General features: G+C 47.3%; 1 protein-coding gene across 2 annotated transcripts; it reads left to right on the top strand.

Annotated features, from left to right (window-relative positions):
* The first annotated feature begins 911 nt into the window (after positions 1–911).
* On the top strand, positions 912–3,898 carry LOC124703723 (protein WRKY1-like). 2 transcript variants are annotated; one of them, XM_047235947.1, is made up of 4 exons: positions 912–1,052; positions 1,463–2,315; positions 2,406–2,534; positions 3,286–3,898. In XM_047235947.1, the coding sequence occupies exons 2-4, from the start codon at positions 1,564–1,566 to the stop codon at positions 3,428–3,430; spliced, it is 1,026 nt and encodes a 341-aa protein (XP_047091903.1). In that variant the 5' UTR covers positions 912–1,052; positions 1,463–1,563; the 3' UTR covers positions 3,431–3,898. The 2 variants fall into 2 exon arrangements, with proteins under 2 accessions (XP_047091903.1, XP_047091904.1); XM_047235948.1 differs by lacking the exon at positions 912–1,052 and having other exon boundaries at positions 1,300–2,315.
* The last annotated feature ends 14,225 nt before the right edge of the window (positions 3,899–18,123 follow it).

The following is an 18,123-nucleotide window of genomic DNA, read 5'->3' as shown; positions in this document are numbered from 1 at the left end:
TGGAGGGTCCAGGTTAGACGACGGCGTTGCTCTATGGTTGCAAAAGGAGGAAGGGGCGAGATATGATGGCTACTGTGTTGGTGTCTCTAGCGAGCGGCCCTGGTTTAATTGAGGAGGACACACGCACACGCGGGTTGCTGTTCGCGCGATGCAATTAGAGCCCAAATTTGGGCTACGAATGCGTTGGCGCGGATAGACCAGTCACTATTCGTCGGGTCGTTGGGATAGGGTTTTACCCATTTTCTATCGACACAGACCGTAGCAGACACGTTTTTTCCGTTTACGTCGGCTGTTAGAAATGACCTTATCTACAAGCTACAAATATGCACGTATATAACCGAAAGTGCAACCTAAAAAAAGAAAGGAAAGGAAATCCTCATTTACATCAATGTATGTAAATCAGACATTAAAGATTTGGACAAGTTCCACTTCAAATTCGCTGCCTTGCTACTTTTGAAGTACATATCGTGACTGTGATGAAAAATCTTAAAAGAGCTCTCACTCATGTGAGTTAGGTAAAGTTAAGCTTGTCCAAATCCGGCGCAATAAAGTATGGAAGAACAAATCGTACGCATGTGAGCCGCGGAGCAATGGTCAACAATCGCACTGACTCGTGCCCCTTGACATTTTGACCCCAGCACAGCATCCACTCACCACTAAATCATTAAACTAAAAATCAACCCAAAAGCAAAACCCATCCCCAGCCGTCCATCTCCTAATCTCCTTTATCCCAACGGTTCAGATCCACCCAGCGGCCTAACTCTCGATGCAGCCCCTCAATAAACTAGGCCAAGTGGGGACGCTTTTTCAATGGTGGGAGGGGCCAGACCGCAATATTATATTAGCCGGCGGCCTCGGCTGCATAAAACTAATCTGGGAGAGAGATTAATTTCTTCTCCGCCTGCTGCCTGGTCTTCGCTCGCTTCTCCATTTCATACCTTCTACCACCACTAGTCTCCGGTGGGGGACGACCGTCCGTCGCCTCCGAGCTCACCGCGGTCGCAAATTCCGTATTCGCACGCCGCCCTTCCCCCACGCGGATCCACACCGAGGTGAGTTCGCGAGCTCTCGTGGTGTCTCTGCGTGGTTTGGCATCGCCGCCCGACGCTTGCTTGGGCGAGCTCTTCTTTCTTGGGAGGGGGGAATCTTAGGAGGATGTGGCGGTGGTGGGGTGGTTGCCATGCTTGATGCGGGTGCACGCAAGCTAGCACCTGGCCGCTCGCTTCTTGCCGCCGCGGATTCCATTTCCATCTCGCGCGCGGCCGTCCGTCCACGTCCGGCTTTGGTGCCCAGTCCTGCCTGCCGCGCGCTTCCGGACAAGTCTTCCTTCCCCGTTGATCTGTCCGGGAAGGCTTTCTTGTTCCTGAGTCTGGTGCTCCTCTGACGAGTTAGAAGAGCAGCTGTGGTTGAGCTTATCTTGAGATCTGAGTATAATTTTGCCTTCTCATTTTCTGCTCTTCAGATCTGCTGTGATGTGGTGAGAGCTGCCAAGAAGCTGAGCAGTGCTCGGGAGGAAGTTCACCAAGGGATTGTTTCTGTTTCGGTTTTGGTAATCACTAAATAATGGAGGAAGTGGAGGAGGAGAACAGGATAGCCGTTGAGAGCTGCCACAGAGTGCTGGGCCTGCTCTCGCAGTCGCAGGACCCGGCGCAGCTCAGGAGCATAGCTCTGGGGACGGACGACGCCTGCGCCAAGTTCCGCAAGGTGGTCTCCCTCCTCAGCAACGACGGAGGAGCAGCAAGCCATCCTAGAGCCAAGGTTGCGAGCAGGAAACAGGCCCCGGCCTTCTTGAGCCAGAAGGGCTTCCTGGACAACAACACCCCGGTGGTGGTGCTGAACAGCAGCGCCCACCCTTCCACCAGCTCCGCGCAGGCGTATCCTAGGAACAGCATTTTGGATTCGCAGAGCGCGCACCCGATCGGAGGGCCTCCCAAGCTGGTCCAGCCATTGTCCGCGCACTTCCAGTTCGGCAACGTATCGCGGTATCAGTTCCAGCATCAGCACCAGCAGCAGAAGATGCAGGCTGAGATGTTCAAGAGAAGCAACAGTATCAGTGGGATCAACCTGAAGTTCGACAGCCCCAGCGCGGCCACGGGGACGATGTCGTCCGCGAGATCCTTCATGTCTTCTCTGAGCATGGATGGTAGCGTGGCCAGCCTGGATGCCAAGTCTTCCTCGTTCCATTTGATCGGCGGGCCTGCTATGAGTGACCCGGTGAATGCGCAGCAGGCGCCGAGGAGGCGGTGCACGGGGCGTGGGGAGGATGGGAATGGCAAGTGCGCTGTAAATGGCAGGTGCCATTGCTCAAAGAGGAGGTAGATACTCTTATCTTAGTGTGTATGATTCTTGCTTGCTCTTCTATTCAAGGTAGAATACCATGAGAATTCTTCTGTTCCCTATTTCAGCAGGAAGTTGCGGGTGAAGAGGACGATTAAAGTTCCTGCCATTAGTAATAAAATTGCTGATATACCTCCAGATGAATACTCATGGAGGAAGTATGGGCAGAAGCCAATTAAGGGTTCACCTCATCCCAGGTATGAACTGAGCACTATCTGTTAGTGTAATTTTCTTGCACACATATTCTTGATTATACAGTGATGGAGTTAGTGGCAATGATGCTATAATCACTATGACTCATCAAGTTTCTAATTATTTATCATATGCGTAACTGCACGTATCCATCAGCTACTCAAGTGCCCCTAAATGATGGCTCATTGATACTCAGTACACTGTTTATCCATGGTATGCAGGGTGTTTTACATGCTCCTGATAATCAGAACACTCTTTATACAGTATAGTAATCAAAACTCTCCTTATGCAGGGTGTTTTGTATGTTCCTGAATAGTTACTTTGTGAATAATGTCTTTCATTCTTCTTGTGCACACTTTCTTAAAATAGATCAATCCCGAGTCTTAAAGTGGCCAGTGGCCACTTCGTAATTCAGTCTACCATGATTCAGTCTTTAAGTGGACATCTTTAATGCTATCGTGATTCAGTCTACTACCCTATTCATATCACTTTCCCACCTTGTCTATCTTAAATTTCCTGATGATAAAATACACAAATATAGCTATACGGTAATAGCAAACGCATGGGTATCTTTTCGAGAAAAAAACAAACACATGGGTATGGTTGTCTGAATTGAGAAAAAAACTTTTCCTCTTTCTAGCAAGCACTAGATATAGAAACACGATTCATGGTGCTTCTATTTTTATCTCCAATCCACAATGCTAATTCTGATGTGTCTCTTAAGACCAATCCACTGATTCCTTGAACATAATGCAGGGGGTACTACAAATGTAGCAGTGTCAGGGGCTGCCCAGCCAGGAAGCATGTTGAACGTTGTGTGGATGATGCGTCAATGCTCATTGTGACATACGAGGGTGAACACAACCACACGCGAATGCCGGCTCAGTCTGCACATGCTTAGGGAATCACTTTGATCATCACACCCTCTCCAGGGAATACCAACTCGCCTGCCCTTGTCGATGGCCGACTGCACTGTTCTTCTAAATTAGAATTACAAAGTGACAAAAACTGGGTTCCATTTGAGCAGTCGATGTGTTGATTGTCCTCCTGACCTACATGTTTTGTAGGGAGTGTCAGTGAGAGAATGCAAAAAATGTTCTTCTCCCTTAAGGAGGCATCAAAATTGATGACATTTTAGAACAAGATGTTAGCTAGGACACCTGCAATTGAGATTTTTCTCAGGAGGGAGTGCGGAGAGTTGGAATGGGAGATAGAAATTGGGGGTGACATGTATGTAAAGGTTGCGAAATTGAGAAAAATACTCGCCCTCCCTCCTTTTGTACTAAGACAACAAAAGCAAATGCTAGTTTCAAATAAAAAGGTGTTGAAATTGGGGATGTATGTTCTTTTATGGACATTGAGCTTAAGAGCATCTCCAGTCGCGTCCCCCAAACCGCGCCGGATCGAGCGTTTGGGGGACGTGTTTCGTTCGTGCCGCGTTTGGGGGACGTCGCTCCCCAGCCGCCGCCCCCAAACATTAAAAGTATTTTTTTTGGCTAGAAAGAAACTATTTAATAATATTCAAATCGGTTGAACATAAACAAATTATATATAAAACTTCGAAAAAATATAATTAAATACATATAAACTATCTACTTCTTCTTCTTCGTTGATGGCCCCGCCTCGTCGTCGTCATCGCGGTGGCGCTTCCTGCTCGTCACCTCTTCCGAAGAGGCGGTGTCGGCGCTCGACGCGTCGTCGTCGCCGGTGCTCGTCGGCTGCGCCTTGGCGGCCTTCGCCTTCGCACGGGCCACCGCCGCCGCCGCGGCCTCGCTCTCTTCTTCCTCCTCCTCCCAGCCCAGCCATTCCTCCTCGCTGTCAACTGGCGGCGGGGAATCGTCGCCGCTGCTCGGCGTCCCGGCTTTGTCCCACCAATGGCGCCGGCCGACGGGCTTTCCCTCGGCTGGAGGTGTCGGACGGGAGCCGGGAGATGTAGCTCATCGTCGCCGGAGGTGTCGGATGGAAGCTTGGATGAATGACGGCGTACGTACGGGTCTTATTGAGCGCGGATGAACGGCGGCGCGAAGTCGAAGAGAGCAGCGGTTGCTCTTCCGAGGAGTCGGCGCTCCATTCCGGCGGGGTTGGCGCGTCGTCGACGCGCTTGCCAATGCGACGGTTCCGCTTCTCGTCAACCGCACCGTCGCTACGTATGTGGCGGTTGAGCGTCCGAGCCGCCGACGGGTCGGCCCCGCGCCTCCTCGCCTCTCATTTCGTTGTGTCCGGCGTGCCCGGTGCGTCCCCGTGGGACGGGGACGGGCTCGGGACGCCGGACACCGTATCGGGGCGCGCCGGACAAAAAAGGGCTCTGGGGCGCGCGGCTGGGAACGTTTTTTTGTCCGGCGCGCCCCAAATCCCTTTGGGGGACGGTTTGGGGGACGCGACTGGAGATGCTCTAAGAAATTAAAGACTTGGTGAAGCGCACCTGCCCTAGAAAAAAACGTATGCAAAACAGTTCTGAAAACAGAAATTCGTTGATTTGTACCTAGGAATATGTGCATATTTGTGAGGGAATAGTGTTCATTTGTGTGTTGTAAAAAAGGAACATGCAAATGAACGTGATCTTACAAAACATAACTAGTACTACCATATATTTCTACATTTCTAAAGATTAGTAACATTTAGTTTTGCCTTCTGTTGCACAAAAGTCGCAATGACATAGAAAATATAATGCAAATATGCCTGCTTCAGAATTGGAGTAGGAATGTTCCATGGATTCTTTTACCCTACTAAACCTGGTCCGTCTTTTTTGCACGTAGTGCAAGAAAACTTGCCATTTTTGCATAAAAAGATATTTGTACTTAGAAGATTCGAACATTGGCATAAGGGATTTGTTTGAATTTTTTTTTGCAGCAACAATTTTTCTTAGGTCGGGAGGAATTTCCAACGACATAGGTTTTCTCTATTGAGAGACCTTTGAAGCAACCAAACGTCTTTGTAGATTCCACGGGGAGATAATTATGACAACTATAAAAAGGTCCATTATGATGCTTGTTGATTCTTAGACTCCAATCATTTTGCACTAGACTGAAAGAACTGAGCTTGTACCAACAGTGCAATTAACAAATCGTGAAAAGGAAACAGGATTCGATCTTTCTTTTTTGAGTGAAGCATGAGCATATGCCTGCTTAAGAACTGGAGTAGGAAAGCTCAAACCAGTGACGTTGTACTACTGCCCACTGCCGTAATGGACAGCAACATGCTTTAGCACATTCTTTTTGCAGACTCTAGTCCCAAGCAATGATACAACGTAATCATGGGATGGAATGTCTTGCGTGCACATTTAATTCTCCCGATCTTATTCGGAATAGTTTTCAAAACGATTGGGGAGTGCACCCATGCGTGCGTGTCTACTACTCTACTCTTGTTAGCCCCGTGACTTGCTGGGAAGGAAGTTTTTTTATAGAGCAACCCGTATTTCATTAATAAAAAAATCAAGCTGCCGATAGAATCATAAAGGTAGAAAATAAAGAACCATCGCTAAGATTTCCTGCACTCGCCGCTCGCCGGTGACCGCCAAACTCCAACACCGTATGGGCCCAACGTGGCACGTCGATCGGGAGATATCCCCTTGCTGCCTTGAGCATCCACCTCACCCGGCACCCAGTGATGTCGTGGATAACGATGAACGCCAAAAGCTGACCTCGCCAAATCTAAAGAACGGTGAGAATATCAACACTAGTAGAAAAAAGCCTATAACCGCATGGCGCCCCGCCTCCCACCCTGAAAGTTCAGAGATGGTAAATCTAGAGGGGGTGAATAGGTTTCTACAAATTTCAATTCTTTCTTTGCAATATTAGGCTTTGCGGAATATAAAGGTGAGCCTAATGCAAACTAGGTGAGGCACCCTATATGATGATACAAGTAACTCGAGCACGAAGGCTCTCACAGGCAGATATATCACACGTAAGAGTTCGGTTAGAAATAACTGATAGCACGCGGAGACGAAGGTTTATTTTCGTGTTCCCTTCCTTTGCAAGAAGGTACGTCACGTTTGGAGAGGTGGGGGTCCCACGAAGGATTTCCCAATGCCACGAAGGCTCACCTTCTTCTCATGAGCCTATCCCACGAAGGAATAGCTCTTCTCACTTGTGGTAGACTTTGAGGTAGCCTCCAAACCTTCACAATCTTGCCAGGAGCAAATCCACAGCCCGGATGCTTCCGGACTTCTTTTGCCCACCTAGGATTTCAAAGGAACCCTAGAGAGCAGGTATCTCGATGAATACAAGTGGGAACAAGATTTGGCTCGGTGGAACTATAGATCAAGGCCTCCTCTATCTTTTCCCCGGAGGGATTCGAGTTTGGGTGGAGGAGGAGCGAGATCTGAGGCTTTTGGTGTTTCTATCAATGGAGTATGAGAGAGAGAGCTCAAGAACAGTTTGTCATGTAGTGTGATACGTCTCCGACGTATCGATAATTTCTTATGTTCCATGCCACATTATTGATGATATCTACATGTTTTATACACATTATATGTCGTATTTATGCATTTTCCGGCACTAACCTATTAACGAGATGCCGAAGAGCCGGCTTGTTGTTTTCTCGCTGTTTTTGGTTTCAGAAATCCTACAAAGGAAATATTCTCGGAATTGGACGAAATCAACGCCCGGGGTCCTATTTTTGCACGAAGCTTCCGGAAGACCGAGGGGAAAGGAAGTGGGGCCACGAGGCGCCGACACAACAGGGCGGCGCGGCTCGGACCCCGGCCGCGCGGCCCTGGTGTGTGGGGCCCTCGTGTGGCCCCCGCGTTGCCCTTCCGCCTACTTAAAGCCTTCGTCGCGAAACCCCCGAGCACCGAGAGCCACGATACGGAAAACCTTACTCGAGACGCCGCCGCCGCCAATCCCATCTCGGGGATTCCGGAGATCGCCTCCGGCACCTCGCCGGAGAGGGGAATCATCTCCCGGAGGACTCTTCACCGCCATGGTCGCCTCCGGAGTGATGAGTGAGTAGTTCACCCCTGGACTATGGGTCCATAGCAGTAGCTAGATGGTCGTCCTCTCCTCATGTGCTTCATTGTCGGATCTTGTGAGCTGCCTAACATGATCAAGATCATCTATCTGTAATTCTATATGTTGTGTTTGTCGGGATCCGATGGATAGAGAATACTATGTTATGTTGATTATCAATCTATTACCTATGTGTTTTTTATGATCTTGCATGCTCTCCGTTATTAGTAGAGGCTCGGCCAAGTTTTTGCTCTTAACTCCAAGAGGGAGTATTTATGCTCGATAGTGGGTTCATGCCTCCATTAAATCTGGGACGAGTGACGGAAAGTTCTAAGGTTGTGGATGTGCTTGTTGCCACTAGGGATAAAACATTGATGCTATGTCCGAGGATGTAGTTATTGATTACATTACGCACCATACTTAATGCAATTGTCCGTTGTTTGCAACTTAATACCGGAAGGGGTTCGGATGATAACCTCGAAGGTGGACTTTTTAGGCATAGATGCATGCTGGATAGCGGTCTATGTACTTTGTCGTAATGCCCAATTAAATCTCACTATACTTATCATATCATGTATGTGCATGGTCATGCCCTCTCTATTTGTCAATTGCCCGACTGTAATTTGTTCACCCAACATGCTATTTATCTTATGGGAGAGACACCTCTAGTGAACTGTGGACCCCGGTCCATTCTTTTACATCGAATACAATCTCGCTGCAATACTTGTTCTACTGTTTTCTCGCAAACAATCATCATCCACACTATACATCTAATCCTTTGTTACAGACAAGCCGGTGAGATTGACAACCTCACTGTTACGTTGGGGCAAAGTACTTTGGTTGTGTTGTGCAGGTTCCACGTTGGCGCCGGAATCCCTGGTGTTGCGCCGCACTACATCCCGCCGCCATCACCTTCGACGTGCTTCTTGACTCCTACTGGTTCGATAAACCTTGGTTTCTTACTGAGGGAAACTTGCTGCTGTACGCATCACACCTTCCACTTGGGGTTCCCAACGGGCGTGTGCTTTACGCGACATCATAGTGCCTAAGTGTTCTGAGCTAAGTGAAGGGGTATTTATATGGTCCTTCGAAATCCAGCCGTTGTAACTTGTCCAGCTCAGCAAATGGTCGAGGGAGCCGGTCAGCCGGGCCTGGGGCCGGGCCTTCTAGCGCAGAGGCCGGTCCAACCGGGCCAACGTGCGTTGGGCCAAGACTGGGGCGGGTCTTGGGCTTACAATATATGCCCTCGGATGTCACCGGAGCAGGAGCCTACACGCGCCGGGGAGGCCGGTCCACAGGCCGGCGTGACCGTGCGTGAGGACGGACCGGCCGGTCCAAACCGGATCGTGCGCCGGGCCAGCACCGGGCGAAGGTGTTGGCGTTACTCGATCGCGCCCGGATGGCACCGGTCCAGGGCCGGTCGGCGCCGGGCCAGCAGGTGCCACGGCCGGTCCAACCGGACCTCTGGTCGGCCAGAGGCTGAACAACCTATCTTCATTTTTGTCGAAGTGGGGGGGGGGGTCTCCCTTTACCTTCTTGTTCCATTGATACACCATTATGCCTATTTGGCTAATACCTGGGAATAATCTTATAGACATGTATTAGTCCGATTACTCTAGTAACAGTGTCATTGTTGCCAAAATAATGGATAAGGGTAAAATACCCTTACAATCCCCCTTTTTGGTATACGATGACAAACCGAGCTAGAGTCACATATAAATATTATGATAAGCTCAAACCTTGATTCCATATAAGATATTAAGACAACTCCCCCATAATGTGTGCACTTGGAGAGTTTGCATTTGATTGCAAAGTGCACCATTTGTAGAATATGAGAAGCTCCCCCAATATCTTTAGGAAACAAGCATGGTATGGACATGTATATATCAAGATATAAGCATAAATCATAATCATCCTAACATAGAGATTAAGCATACAATAACTTTTCCATACACAAATTATTCAAAGTAGCAAATGGTTCCGGAAATGAAAGCAAACAAATAGCACAAGCAAAGTAAGAAGCAAATAAAGTATCAACGACATGGCTTGTGCAACACCCAAGGAACCCCGTGATCCTAGACTCTACTCTCTTCTCCCCCTTTGGCATCGGAATACCAAAAAGGTGAAGAAAAGAGTAGGGATGCTAGCGCTCCCATCAATAGAACTCTGTCCCAGTGGGTGGAGAGTCCTCATCACCATCCTCATCATCATCTTCTTCATACTCTTCATTATCTTCATCATCATCTCCATATCCAGCAGCCTCATGAGTATGAGCAGATCTAGTGCTAGGAGGAGGAGCACCACCATGAGCAAACAGAGAGAGATCAAAGTTCTGGAGAATTTCATAATCAATGGGAGGCATCTCCCAAGTTGGTGCAACCACAAGCTCCATCTCAGGTCCAGCTGGAGGAACAGGATGGTTTCTTGCAGCCATGAATTTATTTTGGCGCCTCCTAGTCTCTTGGTTCAGGGCAAAGCTTTGATGAGCAACATCATTGGTATTCCTGCACATCTGCCATAGGCTAGCCAAGAAGCAAGAGGCACCCCACTTGGGGCGCATAGAAGAGCTGGAGCTAGCTGCAGGGTCATGCCTTTCCTTGGACCGGCGCTCAAAAGGCATCATAGATGGGATTTCTAGTTTATTTACCCGTTGAGGAATCTTGAACGATTTCATCCTGATCAGTTGATCTTTCTTGTTGTGGTAGCTGGCTCAACTGTATTGATGAGCTGCTGAACATACTGAGCATAGTTTGGAGTCATACGGTTGCGAACAGAGTGCCTCAGCTCACAGTAGAGGAAGTCACAGCCATCAATTGTCCTAATGTTTTCAGGACGACATTAGTGCATGAGGTTAAGATGGTAGGCTCGGCATTCACTTGAGTCTCCTGACTTGCTGACGAGACTCTCACGGAATATCTTGGCAAACACCAAATAAGAGTAGTACATCCCGGAGATGGTTGGAGGAGCATGTGTAGGCTCCGGAGGATAGCAGAAAGCAATGTCCCATGTGTGAATTGCTCCTGAGAGTGAATCTGAAAACCATGAGCATGGCCACTACCAAATCCCATGGCTTGACAGAAGTCAAGGTAGTTGCAAGTGTACTGCTCCTGTCCAGTCATCCAAGTCATAGTGCGAGCAACAACATCATGAAAGAAAACAGTGCAGTGGAATTGACGGACAAGGATTGGGCAATACATCCCAACTCCATTTGTACTGCCAGGCTTCAGGAACACAAGATCAAACAGCCCCATCTCCTGCAAGGTATCAACCACAAAGCGGTACTGAGTGGCTTGGAGCATGGTAAGTTCTTCCTTGTTGATGGCCTTGGGATGCACAATGACACCATTTCTCATGCAATCTGAGCAGTTGTAGAAATCATCCCATATATTCAACTGAGTGTTGGTCCAGAATTCCCTATCTCCACTGTTGTAGGTTCTTGATGACCCACAAGTATAGGGGATTGCAGCAGTCTTCGCGGGTAGTAAAACCCAATTTATTGATTCGACACAAGGGGAGACAAAGAATACTTGAAAGCCTTAACAGCGGAGTTGTCAATTCAGCTGCACTGGAAACAGACTTGCTCGCAAGAGTTTATCAGTAGTAACAGTTTTATTGCAGTAGCAGTAGTGAAATAACAGCAGCAGAGTAACGGAGACAGCAGTAGTGATTATAGTAAACAACAGGATTAAAATACTGTAGGCACGGGGACGGATAACGGGCGTTGCATGGATGAGAGAAACTCATGTAACAATCATGCAGGGCATTTGCAGATAATAATAAAACGGTGTCCAAGTACAAAGCAATCAATAGGCATGTGTTCCAATTATAGTCGTACGTGCTCGCAATGAGAAACTTGCACAACATCTTTTGTCCTACCAGCCGGTGGCAGCCGGGCCTCAAGGGAATCTACTGGATATTAAGGTACTCCTTTTAATAGAGTAGCGGAGCAAAGCATTAACACTCCGTGAACACATGTGATCCTCACATCACTACCATCCCCCCCGGTTGTCCCGATTTCTGTCACTTCGGGGCCATTGGTTCCGGACAGCGACATGTGTATACAACTTGCAGGTAAGACCATAAACAATGAATATCATGATGAAATAATAACATGTTCAAATCTGAGATCATGGCACTCGGGCCCTAGTGACAAGCATTAAGCATAACAAGTTGCAACAATATCATCAAAGTACCAATTACGGACACTAGGCACTATGCCCTAACAATCTTGCACTATTACATGACCAATCTCATCCAATCCCTACCATCCCCTTCAGCCTACAGCGGGGGAATTACTCACACATGGATGGGGGAAACATGGCTGGTTGATGAAGAGGCATCGGTGGTGATGATGGCGATGATCTCCTCCAATTCCCCGTCCCGGCGGAGTGCCAGAATGGAGACTTCTGGCTCACGAGACGGAGTTTCGCGATGTGGCGGCGTTCTGGAGGATTTTTTTCGTGCGTTTTTAGGTCGAGGGCGATAAGTAGTCCGAAGGAGGGCGTCGGAGGCCGGCCGAGGGGGCCACACGCTAGGGCCGCGCGCCCCCCTCCTGGGCCGCGCCGCCCTAGGGTGTGGGGCCCTCGGGCCTCCACCCGACTTGCCCTTCCGGCTCCGTGAGTCTTCCGGGAAAATAGGGCCTTCGTATAAATTCCGAGGTTTTTCCCGAAAGTTGGATTTCTGCACAAAAACGAGACACCGAACGGTTCTGCTGAAAACAGCGTTAGTCTGTGCTAGTTGCATCCAAAACACACAAATTAGAGGCAAAACAATAGCAAAAGTGTTCGGGAAAGTAGATACGTTTTGGACGTATCAACTCCCCCCAAGCTTAGCTTATTGCTTGTCCTCAAGCATTTCAGTTAACAACTGAGCGATAAAAGAACATTCACGAACACATTTGTTCATATGATGTAAATATTCTCATGCTATGGCTAACACCTAGGCAGTTCATAATAAGATACATGCAAATAAGATCATCTAATAGCTATATCAATCATGGAAAGGTACCAACAATTAATAATAAGCATCATGAATCATGTATATAAGCAGGATTGCAATGTTCACAAAAGAGTATGATAGAGTGGTATCTCACTTGCCCATATTTGATTAGCAAAACATAAATGCTCAGGCACCTCTGAAGTTCATAGAAAGACTAGAAATAGTGATTGTCAAAGATAAAAGCATCAAAGTTATACTACAATCAATCATATTTTGAGACAAGCATATTATACTAAGAATGACAAGTTGTGCTCTCAAGAAAGTGCTCAAAGAAAGGATGGAGACACAACATAAAAGTAAAAGATTGACCCTTCGCAGAGGGAAGCAGGGATTAACATGCGCTAGAGCTTTTCATTTGTAAAGCAGGAGTAAAATTATTTTGAGAGGTGTTTGTTGTTGTCAACGAATGGTAATGGGTACACCAACTACCTCGCCAACCGGACTTTCAAGAGCGGCTCCCATGAAGGACGTTATCTCTACCAGCAAGGTAGATCATTCCTCTTCTCTTTTGTTTAAACACGTATTTTAGTTTTATTATGGGTGACACTCCCCCCAACCTTTGCTTACACAAGCCATGGCTAACCGAATCCTCGGGTGCCTTCCATCAATCACATACCATGGAGGAGTATCTATTTGCAAAATTAAGTTGCTTACCGATGAATCGAGCAAAACATGTGAAGAGAATTATTAGTAAAGTTTGATTAATCGGGGCCGGGAACCCCATTGCCAGCTCTTTTTGCAAAATTATTGGATAAGAGGATGTGCCACTAGTCCATATGAAAGTCCGTCAAGAGTAAATCACAAGGTTGAAAGTTAAACACCACATACTTCCTCATGAGCTATGAAACATTAACACAAATTGAGAAGCATTTTGAAGGTTTAAAGGTAGCGCATGAGAATTTACTTGGAATGGTTTGAAATGCCATGCATAGGTATTTAGGGTGGACACTTTGGAATAACTTGGTTTTCATGTATTTGGAAGCACGAGCAGCGTTCCCGCTCAGTACAAGTGAAGGCTAGCAAAAGACTAGGGAGCGACAAATCAAGAGAGCGGTAACTGTCATAATCATGCTTGCGGCAAAATAAATTAACTGAGACATAAAAGTGATACAAGAACTCTGAAGCAATGTAAATCATCGAGGCTTAATTGACTCTTGTTCAGTCATATGCATGCGTGAGCATGTGCCAAGTTAATTCAAACAAATTATTCAGAGGAGGATACCACAATATCATACCTATTTATGAATAAAACAATGCAAGCAAACATCCATGACATGCTACTCATATTAATAAATTGGAGCTAAACATGAGAGATCATGAACTACTAGACTTTCTTAAATGACATATACCTCACATGAACCAACTAAGCATGCTCACATGGATGAGTATATGTACAAAAATGAAAACAAATAGAGTTCATACAAGCCTCTCACCAAAATCAGATTGTCGTAGATCGTCATTATTGCCTTTTCACTTGTGTAGCTTGGATAATATGAAATGAAAACCACGCTCCAGCCACCGAAGACCATTGAACTCATAAAGAACTTTACAAACCAAAGAAGAACAGCAAATATTTTTGGTGTTTTCGAATTTGAGAACAAGAATAAAAGGAAGCAAGCAAACAAAGCAAATTCTTTTTGGGTTTTCTTATAGCAAACTAGCAATAGCAAATAAAGCGAAACAAATGCAAGAAACCAAAATAAACAAATGGTGAAGAGAAACAACAGAAATATTTTTGGTCTTTTTGTGTTTTAGGAAAGAAACAAAGCAAAAACAAGAAATGGCAAACTAAAAGAAACACAGAAAAGCGAGATGGCAGAAATCTGCCAAAACCTGACAGCAGTACAGAAATCGATTTTTTGCAAAAATCTTCCGTTGCTCAGCTAGAAAAGTGTTCAACTAATGAAAGTTAGATAACAACCTCGGGAATATGCAAAAAAATTGGCAGCTCAAAATAACGTTCTGGCTGTGCGCACGAATTTTTCTAGTAACAGTCCAGAATCTGTTTTTCAGGCAGCACTTCCCCAAATATCATCTCCCTCTCATTAGAAAACCACTCAAAGAAACTAAACAAGTATATACAAGTATCCAGCAACCATAATATGCAAAGAATGAGTGATGCCGGTATACCTCCCCCAAAGCTTAGGCTTTTGGCCTAAGTGGAGATCAACCCCAACGAGGGTCTGGGTTCCATGCCGGTGGATCGTACATGGAGTAGTCATAATAAGGTACCGATGCAGAAGAAAAGCGTGGAGGCTCCTCATGCCCAACTTGTTGATGCGAAGAGATTGCTGCATCTAATGACGAGTCGAGGTGTTCCTCGACCTCATCCGTGTTGTCTCTTGCACGATGGCCATCTCTCTCTATGTATCCCTTCAGTTCACATTCCGTGATTGACCAATCCTCCCTGGAATCAAGGTTAAACAGAGCAGGTGCAGGCAATCGTACTAATTTTTCAGTTTTCTTAGTTATTGTCCAAGATTTCTTGTAAAATGTTATTCTATAAGACAGGTTGCTCAAATTAGACGAATCAGAAACAAATTCATGCTTAATCATGGAGACTATGTCAAGTTTCTCTATGGGGAGCTGAATATCAAGATGGTGAGGTTCTACATTATGCATAGCTAATAAGCGAGAGGCGATGAGACCTCCACAAATTCCTCCCTTCTCACGGTTAGTAGCAAGTCTATTGGCTATCAAAGCACCCAAGTTGTAAGTCCTATCACCTTGTAATGCAGCAGCTAGAAAGGCTAGATCCTGGATAGATATTTTACTTCCATTCTTTCTTGCTAGAACGCACTTGGTGATGAAATAAGCAAAGTAACGAATAGCTGGGAAATGAATGCTACTGATTTTACCACCATCCTCTGAGAAGCTTCTCCCATGGCAAATCATCTTGAAGAGATCCAAGAACTCTTGCGGCGATCCCCTTATCTTCTCGCATGATCCCCATTGCGGTACTTTGATTGCTGCACAAAAATCATTGAATGGCAAGTTGACAGTTTTATTATAAATTTTGTATTGGACCATGGGGTTAGATCGTTACCAATTGAATTTAAAATCCTGCACTACTGACATAGTCAGTTTTGCATATTGGCATGGTTCACCATCAACAAAATCATCCAACCCTGCACGAGAGATTAGACTTTGAACATCCTGCAAGATCCCCGCACTTCTCATAAAATCCACGCACGGGTAGTAAGCGGGGTATACTCCTTCTTCTCGGTGAACTCTCATGACCTGTTGCACCTCCAATTTCTGTTGGTTGAGTTGGTGCCTACTCCCTTCTATTTTCTGAAATTTTTCAACAAACAATATAAAACTTGATTTGGTGACATATAATCGAGGGAAACTACCATAGGAACTTGCTAGAGCACTAATCATGCATCAAAAATAGTTTCTACCACTTAGAACAAGCATGCAAGCTCACTAAACATGTTACCTACAGCAGCAAAATATGCAAGATATACTCCACCAAACAAAATTCTACTTGGATAATCGAAGGAGTCACATACCGAAGAGCAAATGTGCCAAATTTCGGACGAAATCTGGGCTGAGCAAAGAGATCCGGAAATCTGGAGTTCTTGAGCAAAAACGCGAGTGAGAGGAAGCTGGTGTCGATTTTTTCGGGAGAGAGAAGAGTGTGGGAGGAAGAGATGCTAAAGTGGGGTAAAGGGGGGCCCACACACCAGGGTGGGGCGCCCCCCTTGCTGGCCGCGCTAGCCTGTGGGGTGCCACCCTGGGGTGCCCCACTGGTCATCACCAGGTGCTCCCAGGTGCCTCGTTGAAAAATAGGACCAACGATATAATTTTTGCGAATTTTTGAGAACTTTGAAAAATGCACATTTCTGGGTATTAAGTTTATTATTACTGGCCAGGAAATTTTTTGAAATCTCTAATTAACTAAGGAACTTTGAAAAATAAAAGTGCTACGGCAAGTAGAGCAAGTGGAGGAAGAAAGAGATGTTGTTTACCTCCTCTATGCATATAAAAAGTATTTGTTAACAAGGTTGATCAAGTCTTGCCACCAAATAAATTTTACATAGCATAAGAAGAAATAAACCTCAAATCAATCATGTTACCTTGAATTGTATTGATATGGATCCAATCATAAGAGTTTGATATTCTTCTTTAGGCTCATATATAGGACAATCGATAGTTCCAACTTTGATAGTTCTCACATTAGAAATAGTATTAAGTCCACATGCTTTTTCAATCCTCTTGGGGAAATAGACGGTGTGCTCCCTATCATCAACATTGAAAGTAACCTTTCCTTTATTGCAATCAATAACAGCCCCTGCGGTGTTAAGAAAAGATCTCCCAAGAATAATAGACATATTATCATCTTCAGACATTTCCAACACAACAAAATCAGTTAATATCAAGCAGTTATTAGTAACTTGAATAGGAACATCCTCACATATACCAACAGGAATAGCAGTAGATTTATCAGCCATTGTCGGGGGGAAGACCCCGGGTAGGGCAATGGACGCGGAGCAGCCGGCTGGCCACTGGCCGGCTCGCGGCAAAGGCCGGCTGAGGAGCAGCCGGCTGGCGCCGTGGCCGGCTGGTTCGGAAGCCGGCTGGCTCTAGGTCCTAGTCGGCCCGGCTACGGCCGCCAATGCTGTAGCCGGGCCGGCTTCTACAAGCCATATCCGACCGGGGGTCCGTACCTCGGACCGACTCGAGGCTGGCGAGTCTTGCACTCGGAAGGAACCGGGTTGGTGATCCGGGTTCCCAAAGTCCACGCTGACTTCATCTTCCGTAAAGCGCGGGGCACTGTGGAGCAATAGTGCCACGCGCCGGACAGGCCATCATGGCTTACGACGCGCCGTACGGGCTACAGTGGCGGACGGCGACAGGGACGCTTCCTCTCCATACCGCTGACCAAGGCAGCCGGATGGGACAGGCCATGACGCCTCAACGGCTCCTGACGTCACCGCCTCGGGAAGGAGCGGAAGCCGAAGCCGGCCAAGCCGGCTAGTAGACTATAGGGTCTTATGTGTAAAGTGCCGGTGCCTATATAAGCCGCACTACCCCTCTCGTGCAGGGGAGGATCGATCACTTATTGCTTTTCACCTACCTACGGCCGCTGCCCGTGAGAGAGACCTTCGTCTCCCTTAGCCTCCCGAGGGCAAGCCGGACACAGCTCTAGGAGCACCATTGTACTCGTGTGATTACCATATACACTCATAGCAGGAGTAGAGGTTTTACCTCCACCGGAGGGCCTCGAACCTGGGTACGTCGCCGTGTCGCTCGTGCCCATACCCGCTTCCGGATACCGCCGTGAGATCTCTCGGGAGCCCCTTCGATTAGCCACCCTATGGCATATGCCGTGACGATACCACGACATTTGGCGCCCACCGTGGGGCATTCAGCATCCTCGGCCGGTGTCTTCATCCGGACGGGCCTCACCATCACCACCGGCGAGCGAGTCGCTTCAGGCTTGATCCGGAGATTCGGCTCCCTCGACTGCGTCAGCGACAACGCTGGCTGCTTCGCCGACCGGCCCTTCCCAGCCGGCGGCAGCGTCATCTCCTTCGGCGGCCACGACGTCTACATCGCCACCGTCGCACCGCCGCGCTACCCGCGGCAGGTGCTGCGCTGCGCTAGCCCTCCTCCGCGAGCCGGCAGCAGCGTTCCCGCCAGC

This window comes from Lolium rigidum, chromosome 3 (assembly GCF_022539505.1).
Source record: "Lolium rigidum isolate FL_2022 chromosome 3, APGP_CSIRO_Lrig_0.1, whole genome shotgun sequence".
Taxonomy (NCBI): domain Eukaryota; kingdom Viridiplantae; phylum Streptophyta; class Magnoliopsida; order Poales; family Poaceae; genus Lolium; species Lolium rigidum.
The sequence above is the reverse complement of the archived record's forward strand: the minus strand, read 5'-3'. Positions and strand labels throughout refer to the sequence as shown.